The sequence below is a fragment of the Rattus norvegicus genome, chromosome 11, assembly GCF_036323735.1.
Source record: "Rattus norvegicus strain BN/NHsdMcwi chromosome 11, GRCr8, whole genome shotgun sequence".
NCBI classification, from domain to species: Eukaryota; Metazoa; Chordata; class Mammalia; order Rodentia; family Muridae; genus Rattus; species Rattus norvegicus.
This window is the reverse complement of record NC_086029.1, coordinates 55,451,560-55,460,966: the sequence shown is the minus strand read 5'-3', so window position 1 is coordinate 55,460,966 and position 9,407 is coordinate 55,451,560. Positions and strand designations below refer to the sequence as shown.

The window sequence follows — 9,407 nt, the reverse complement described above, 5'->3', positions numbered from 1 at the left end:
CTTTCCTTTAAGATAGTCTCCCAGTTTTCCTTGTGCTGTTTTCTTACTAGAAACGTTTCTTAGGGTGCACCTTCGTCCACGCTTGTAAGTAGCAGTATAGGACCAGATTACATAACCCAGACGGTGCTGTTCTAAGTACGTTTGCTGTGTTAATTTACGCCTTATGACATATTAGCCTTATTTTATAGGTTAAACTGAGGCTCTTGAATACAAGTTCATGAGCTTGAGGCTAGTAAGCTTTGGAGGTGGGACACAGTCATAAAGTGTTCCCATTTGTTCTCAGGCGGAGCTAGGGACATCAGTGCTGAAAGGTCTATCCTATACTACCCACCCAAGTCCTGAGAAGTCTAGCCTTCTCTAGCCACATCAGCCCTGAGAGATCTATCGTAGACTACCCATTATCAGTCCCGAGAAGTGTGACCTCAGTTTACTTCTGTCTTAGGGTTTGCATTGCTGTGAAGAGACACCATGATCAAGGCAGCTCCTAAAAACGGACATTTAATTGGGGCTGGCTTACAGGTTCAGAGGTTCAGTCTATTATCATCCAGTCGGGGAGCACATCGGCTTCCAGGCAGGCATAGAGCAGGAGGAGCTGAGAGGCCCTAAATCTTCATTCATCCAAAGGAAGCCAGGAGCTTACTGTCTCCCACATGGCCAGAAGAAGGGTCTCAAAGCCAATCCTCACGGAGACACACTTCCTATAACCAGGCCACACCTAATAGTGCCACTCCCTGGGCCAGCCATATTCAAACCACCACAGCATCCTCATTGTTTACTTCTGAAAATAATGAGTGCAGTAGCTGCTGGCTGGCTCAGTACAGAACAATAGAAGAAGTCATGCATACACTGTAGTGAGTTAATTTACCTCTGTGTAATCCCAGGCACATCTTCAGCTGCCTGGAAAAAGCACCTGGCAGCACTATCCATTTGTTTTATGCCCTTCAGATAAGGGTCACCCTTTCTGCATGAAAAACTTCTTTTACAACTTTATTTAATGGGAAGAACCGCCCCCCCTTCCAAACTGAAGATACGTAGACAAATGAAGGCGAACATTCATTCATATTTAGTCTTACCACTTATTCCACTTCATTCCCTTGTACTTAAATTTGCCCTAATTTTTATCCTTTGAGAACTTCAAATAGAACATATTTTCATCATATCTACCCTTCACATTCCTTCTTCCAACTTCTCCAGAACTTACCCACTCCTGACTGTCACTGTGTTTGCGGACCATGAGACAGGCTAACAGATACCTTTTAAATGCTGAGTATACTAAGTAACTCTCAGGAAGTTGGTATACAGCGACCCCTTTATACATAATTACAGTGCGAAACAGATTTATTTTCATCAATGAGAACTAAAAAAATGAAAAGAAAAGAGTTCTTCAGGCAAGGGAAAATGGCAAGGCATTAACTTACTGATCTAGGACTTGCAATAGAAAGGCTTTTCCTTCCTATTTGCTAGCACTTGGTTCTCTCCTTGGCATCTTTCGAGGTGAGCCTTGCAGATAGGTTTCATCTTCAACAGCCCTATTCTGAGCCTGTTCTTTTTTCTTCAGCTCATCAATTTCCCGTGCCAAACGTTCTTCATTCCTTTGCTGTTTAAATATCCAGTCCTTCGAATGGTTTAATGTCTACATAAATAAAATAGAAAGGGACTCTCATTAAAGACTGTATCTGCATTGAGAGGCAGTTGACCCAGATCTTAAGTCAGGAAACAGCAGTGCTCAGGCCATAGCAGAAAAACATCTTCAGGCTCTATCAGACCTACTAAATCAATACCTGCATGTTCAAAGAGACCAGGCAATTCATGTGCATGTTGAAGGTCCCACAGAGAACAGACCAAAGATATTTAAAATCTCTCGGAACCCATAAGCACTCACTTGCAATGAGTGATGGAGAATATTATAGGTATAGATCACTTTAAGGAACAATGTTCTCCTGTCCATCTTTTCAATCCTGTTTACTTGCATCATACGGAGACTGACTAGATGCCTAGAGCCCATTTTCAAACACTTAGATGAAGTGATCTGCATAAGGCTCAACTCTTCATATCTCCTTAGAGCACCTAGGCGAGAGTATTGTCTAACTGAGGTGGAGAATGAATGTTTGTGCTACAGCATTTTCTTCATGTTTGACTTCCTGACATGTATGGGCTTAGAAAGAGAAGGCCCAACTTGAGACAGAGTGCTCACCAACTATGAGGAAGGAATCCCAGAGAAAATCAGAACCAGTTAGCTACTTACTTGGTTATCTTTAATATTTAAAGCGAGGTCAAGCAGACGGTGCAGGATTACTTTTAATTCTTTTTCCATATTTAGGGCAGCCATTGCACACTGGATGCGTCCTTGGGTGTCTATTTCAGGCCTCTGTTGGAAATGAGCAGGCTGTCAACTTACTACATCAGGTAATTTCTATGTAAAAGGAGGAAGAGGTTCGTAGGTCAGAAGGCTTTTGGACTTTGATTAACGTAGTGGAGTCAGCTGAGAGTCTTAACGGCTGATACCTGGCTCATCTGCAGCCATTTTGATTAACTGATGTGGGTCTTGGGGTCTTAAGACCTTTGACAAATTCCACTGTTACACAGCATGGCTACTGAGGGCAAATAATACAGGTTAGTAATTATTCCACTGGTTTTGAAATTCTATAATGTTGGTTCGATTTTTGTTATGTATCAGATATATACTCCCTTTATAAAAAAAAAAATCCACCTAAAACATTACAGATGTATGGACAAAACAGTCTTTGGATAGCCCTGGCTATCCTAGAGCTTGCTTTATAGAACAGGTATTTCTCAAACTCAGAGATCCTCCTGCATCTGCCCTGAGTGCTGGGACCTAAAGGTGTGCAGTGAGCGAGGATACAACAATCTTAACTGCAGCCAGGATGCAGCAGTCTTAACTGAAGATCAGACAGTTTCTTTGGAGTGTCAGCACTCAGAGAGAACCATGTAGTTCAAGACACTGATGAGCCAACCGTAATAAATATCTGAGGGTCTACCTAAATTTTCTGTGAACTGAAAAAGGAGGCTAACAGCTCTGGGAGGACACACGAGTGCCTGCTTCTAAGCTCTTAAGAGTATTAGGACCATCTGAGGACTTTGTTAAGACACAGCTTCTTGGCCCCACTCACAATCAGGTTTCTTGGGCCAGGGTGAGAGTCATTCACATATCACACTGGTGCTGCAGATGCTGAGATCTGAGCGGCTGGCTCATTGAAAAGAAAAAAAAGCAAACTAAATGGGTATTTAGTATACATGTTTCAGCCCTGAAACTATAGACTCATGTCTAGTTACTAAGAACATGAGTAAACTATCTAGTAAGTTTAAGTAGCAAGCAGCTAGATTTTAGATTTAGTAAAAAGCCCCAGTAGAAAATTGTCAAAGTAGAATTATAGTCACCTGAATATCCGGAATGCAGACCTTATTTCCTCTTCCTGTGATGTATTTCAGGACACTTTGGGCATAGAACCAGCTCGTTAAAGACTTGTCCTGAACGTATGCTCCGAACCCAGTTGCTGTGCTGTCATCGCTATACAAGTAAGTCTATGATAGAGGTGAGAATTTGGAGGAAGGGAGGAGGATAACAGAAGTTAAAATTTCAGGTAGGAATCCCATGAAAATGGTTTCCTGTCTCGGTGGTCATCTAGAATACGTCTTTGATGTTCTGAGTGTCTCGTTTGTCCTTTAAATTCCAGAAGTTTCTGTCTTCCTGAACTCAGGATGCCCAAAAAAGCAGTCACCCAGAGAAGTCCCTAATCTTTTTATAATATGGATTTTCTATCGGTCAGACCTATTAACGTTATCAGCTTCATCCATTGACTGTATAGATCCGTGACAGAAGCCTACCATAAGGGGCTGGAGAGATGGTTCAGTGGTTAAGAGCACTGGTTTCTCTTCCAGAGGACTCTGGTTCAATTCCAAGCACCCCAAACCATCTAACAGTTCCAGGTAATCTGTCATTCTCACACAAACCAGGCAAAACACCAAATGCACACGCACACAAAAATTAAAAAAAAAAAAGACAAACAAGACCATATGGACAGGCCTTTAATCCCAGCATTTGGGAGGCAGATCTCTGAGTTCAAAGCCAGCTCTGGTCTACAGAGTGAAAAAAAGAAAAACCTGGCTCAAATTTACTAAAAAGCTAAGAGCAGATTAACCGTTCTAATCCTAATGTATTAACAGTGAGTATGAAATGGCATTTAAGTATAAAACTTCTTCTGCTGCCATTGGTTATTGCTTGGGAACCTGAGTGAAGAACCGATTTCCCTTCTTATAACTTGTAGTTTGCTATTACAGTTCTAAGTCATCAAAACCTCACCGTTGAACAACTTTCTCACCTAATGCTAGAGAAGAAGATATGGGTGCTGGATACCCAGCGATATGAAGTTAGTGTGTCATCACCCAGATCAGAACAAAGTCCACCCTCATGTAGCCCAAGAGCCCTACTAACCAAGTAAAGATAGGCATCACTGAGGTTCATCTGGATACAAGCAACTTGATGAATAAGAGGTAAAATCACTTCGGAAATGGGATTCCCTTTCTTAGGTCCCATTTCGGCAATAGGAAAATTCAGCCATAAGACGTGCTACCCACTTCCCTGGAAAGACTCTTAAATACTAAGGAGTGGAAACAACCCACCCCTTGTAACAAGGTGAAACCACAGCCACCTGAGACTACAGCTGCTAATCTACCAGCAAGGATATTGTGTCTGGGGAAAGAAACCAAATTGAACAGAGAGACAATGTATTGGAAGAGGATTCGGGGCTTTGTCTTCTAATTTCCTCAATGGTGATGCAAATTATTTGTAATTTCTAAGTTTCTTTTCATTGCTGATGGCATAGCCTGCTTGATGACATCAAATCTAAGGAGCAAGCGGAAAACGCTGTTAATAGGAAATACTACAAGCCCTTCCCTCTTTCTATGTAATTGAGCTGATGGTGGAGTATGGTTGAGTTCTGAAATTTCATAATCCAGCTAGAGGAGGCATAAGGGTTTTGTTGATCAACTGCCACTTTAAGTTGGCCTTGTAAGCAGGCCTTGTAAGAAGATAGAGAAGTGAAACAGAAAACAGGCATTCCCCCTGCAGCTGTCAAAAGCACACACAGCTGTAGCTGTTTGGCTCCTTCCTTGTTCTTTCTTTCAAGGGCTCAGCAGGTACGCTCTTGTGGCTGATAAAGCTGATGATAGGGTGGTTGTAGGAATGTACTGAGTCACTGTTACAGTCTGACCTGAAGATAAAGCTTAAGATTCCGGGCATGCGTCGATGACTCAGCAGTTAAGTACACTGGCTGGGTCCGGGACAGGACTGTCTTGTCTGGCCTCAGTGGGAGATACTGTGCCTAACCGTGAATACTTGATGCTCCAGGGTGGGGAGATACCTGAGAAGCCCCACTCTCAGAGGAGAGGGTAGGGAGAGGGACTCTATGAAGGGAGGACGGGACGGGGCATGGATTGGGATGTAAAATAAATGAATGAACAAATAAACAATCAAACAAACAAATGGAAAAAAGAAAAAACCCACCACACACTGACGGTTCATCCAGAGAACTCAGATTCAATTCCCAGCACCCACATGCAGCTCACAACTGTTTGTAGCTCCAGGGAAGCCAACTGTCTTACACAGACATACGTTCAGGGGGAAGAAGATTAAGATCTCAACTTTGAGCTAACCCCTGCCTGCTTGAACTGACCCTGCAAACCAAGCTATTCTGGAGGGTGAGCAGCAAATATCTTGATTTGGGAGATAGCTTTAAAGGAATAGCATTGCCCCAAAGTCCACCCCTGGAGGGTGGTGAAGGGAGAAAAAAACCTCTTTGAGGAAGAAACCGAACTTTGAAACTTGGACAGAGTCAAAGTTTAGTAGCCCTAAAGAAGTGATCAGACAAATGTCTTTTTCTCCGTCATGTTTGTTTCTTGATCCAAGAGACTCCATTTAAGTCTGTGATTACTCTTGCCAAGGAGAGGTCGTTTCAGACAGGGCTTCTCAGCGAGTTTGCAGGGTTTTTTGTTCAAATGCATAAGAATGATTGGTGGAGCAGGAGGCGATGCATTTCTAACTGGCTGCCGGGAGCAGATGGTCCAGGGACACACCTTGAGGGGAAAGGTTTTAAGAACATTCCTGAAAAGCTTTTTGCAAATTCTGTAGGGCACTTACGGCACAGGTGGGAAGCTTTGAGTAAGAGCATCCTCTACAGAGCAGCGCACTAGTCTGGCGTCCCCAAGTTGTCAGACCCTCCATGGCAGCATGCCTGGAGAAACAGGCGCGCTAGCACATTTTAGAATAGCTGGGCTCCAGAGTTTAGAACAGGCAGAGAATATGACACCTGTGCAGCTTGTCCACGGTAGTTTTGAATGCTATGGTTTTGTTTCATTGTATGAGTGTTTGCCTATGTATATATATGTGCACCGTGTGTGTGCCTAGCCTGTGAAGGTCAGAAGGACACAAGACACCATCGAATCCCTTGAAACTCTAGCCATAGTAGTTGCGAGCCACCACGTAGGTGCTGGGAACAGAACTGAGGGCCTCTGCCAGAGCAGAAAGTGTTCTTAATCCCTGAGCTATCTCCATCCTTCCGTCCAGCTTTTGCTCAGGTGATATGAAACTCCAATTCCTCCTCAAACCTTGTGGTTCTTTTTGGAAGATCAGCATTTTGTGGACAATGGTGACGAGTTTATACTACCTAACCTACAAGTTAGTAAATCTGAAATTCATGGATTTGGTACTGCAATAGTCTGAAACTTTGGATATTTCTGGGTGGTTTGAAGATCCTTCTGTGTAAACATTCCATGATTCAACATGATTCCACGATTCCTCCTTTGTTATTTGTCTGACTGAATGACTACTCAATGAAGAGCCCAGAGTAATTCCAGGCATTGGTCTGCGGCCGCCATCGTACTGCATGTCAAGTTCTACGTTTCTTTTTCAGTTGCAGTAAAACCACCTGGGCTGTGTGAGTCCTTTAAAGGTTGAGATAGAACCACTCCCTTACCTGGACCAATACCCTGGGCTCAAGAACTAACCTCCCAATTTACAAATTCCTTCTTTATTGTCCTCTGAACATCTGTCTGTGGGTTTGTGCATAAACAGAGAGCTCACACCCTTTGGAGGTTGTTGTGTCAGCTCCTGACCACGACCCTAACAGGTTAGAAGCACTTTCCCGCAGTGAATAAAGTTGCTATGGGTTTATTTCTGACTTCAGGGATCCCTTCCTCATTATTTGCACACCCCGTGATTCTGTCGCAGTAAGATTTGAGAACTAGGAGGTATGTATATGCCCTCCAATGGGTACCCACAAGCATCACACAGTGGCTGTGGCTATTCCTGAACTTGTATAAGGAGGTCTGTGTTTGTTGTTTGTTTTGTTTTTCAAATGTACTTCTTATGCCAGACCCAAATGTTCTGATGCACGTTCACAGCTGTATCGGTATGAGTATAGACGATTTCCATGTAAAGCAATGGACGGTGACTATTACCCTAAATTTGCTTTCGTCGTAAAAAAAACAAAAAAACAAAAAAACAAAACAAAACTATACAATGAATGTCACTGAGTTTTAGGTGTTCTTGGAAATTCAGTTTGTATATTAAAAGTCCTTGCTCTACATAACCTCAGGCTTTTCCACCTGAGCTCCTGTTCTTGAATAATGATGATGCAGAGGCTTATTATTTATGAATAAATGCCATATGCTAGTTTTGTTCCCCGACTAGCTTGTAACTTATATTAGCCCATGTATGCTATCCTATGTCTACTACATGGCTAGTAACCTCTGCTCAGTTTCATACACCCAACTTCCTCAGAGTCTGGGTAGAGAATCTTCCTGTACTCTTTCTGTTCCCCTCTCTCTGTCTCTTTCTCTCTGCTGGATGTCCCACCTTCTTCTAATCCTGCCTCAGTTTATTGGCCACCAGCTTTTTATTGACAGGTGATGTTTCCACACAGTGCACAAGGGGTTATCCCTACAGTTCCAACATGTTTGGTGGTTGAGATGTAAGTCTGTAGCCTTTCTGCATACCAGAAACTAGTGGGACATACCACAGCCACTCTGCAAGAGGCCATCTTCCTTCTACACAGCTACAGTAGCTCACTGCACCATTAATTATCTTCAGCATGGCCTTTCAGATTCCATTTCTGGGTTCACAGTGTCTGATTCAATTCCTTATCTTTTGTCTGTATTCCAGTCAACATTCTGCTAACAGTCAAACCCGGAAGTGGCACAACACAGATTCTTCCACATCTTGCTGGAACCAATATCTGGTTAAAAGCTTCAAAAGAGGGTAAAATTAACAGTGCCAGAGACGAAGCCTTCTGCCCCCTTTGGAACCTAGAGTCCTGTTGTTAAAGGGGGAAGAAGCATCGGACTGTAGGGATGAAACTGCCTCTACCACAAGTCAGACTGAATATTTGCATGTTCTAATGTAAATTTTCTATGTGCCAATTGTTCATAGCTATTAAGCTAGAAGTGTAAACTATCTCTATAATTCCAGTTAATGAAGTGGTAGGGTTCTTATAGAGGAGTTACTGATTCCCCTGGGAACCCTGTTTTCTTTGTTTTGTATTGGAACAGGATTCGGGGCTTTGTCTTCTAATTTTCTCAATGGTCAGTCCTTCTGAAGGGTGAGAGGCCTTTGTGATAGTCATTTGAGGAATTGTGAATCTAGATAGCTGAAAGTTCTCTGCCAGCTGTCATGGTGTTGCTGGTTTTCTTGTGCACAAATTGTAGTTTGTTATCCTGCTTTTACTTAAATGTCACCTGTTCCTCCAAGAACAATGTTCAAAGGTCACATCATTACTTCATTATACTTACTATCTGCAGTACAATGAACTTATTGTGAAAGATACAAACTTTGTTAGCTCTTCAGTCCATGGGTCACTAGGGAATAACAGTGTGGGCAATGTCCACCGATTGATCGTGTCACTTGTAAAGTAAGCTTCCAGTGTGTGTCTACTGTTAGTGTCTGCTCAGTTCATGCTCAGTGCATAAACGCACGTAGGTGTATTATTTCTTTGTCTCCCAGTGGTAGACTAATGTGCCATTTTATAAAAAGAATGATAGGAAGAAGGAAAGAGCATGTATGCGAGTGAAGGAAGGAAATGGAAAATGATAACACTGAGGGGTGAAATGCTAGTCAAACTTAAAAGGAGCTATAGAAGAGATAGAGTAAATGCATCTCTTTATCTCTTCATCTATCTATTTGTCTGTCTATCTATCTATCTATCTATCTATCTATCTATCTATCTATCTATCTAGTCGGGGAAGCAGAACCAGGAGTGATCTTGGGTATGCATGTATATTTTACCTTTAAAATTATATAGAACAAACACATACAGATAAATTATTATGTAGAGAGACAAAGTGAGACACAGAAAGGGAGACTCAGACAAGGAAGAGGGGAGAAGGGATTTTTA

General features: G+C 42.4%; 1 protein-coding gene across 1 annotated transcript; it reads right to left on the bottom strand.

Moving 5' to 3' along the window:
- Nucleotides 1-1,453: 1,453 nt before the first annotated feature.
- LOC108352322 (ferritin heavy chain-like) lies at nt 1,454-4,555 on the bottom strand. The gene is made up of 4 exons (XM_039088755.2): nt 4,454-4,555; nt 3,400-3,543; nt 2,246-2,368; nt 1,454-1,633 (listed from the first exon to the last, which is right to left on the bottom strand). Exons 1-4 carry the CDS (start codon nt 4,553-4,555, stop codon nt 1,454-1,456), a joined length of 549 nt encoding a protein of 182 aa, XP_038944683.1.
- Between the last annotated feature and the right edge of the window lie 4,852 nt (nt 4,556-9,407).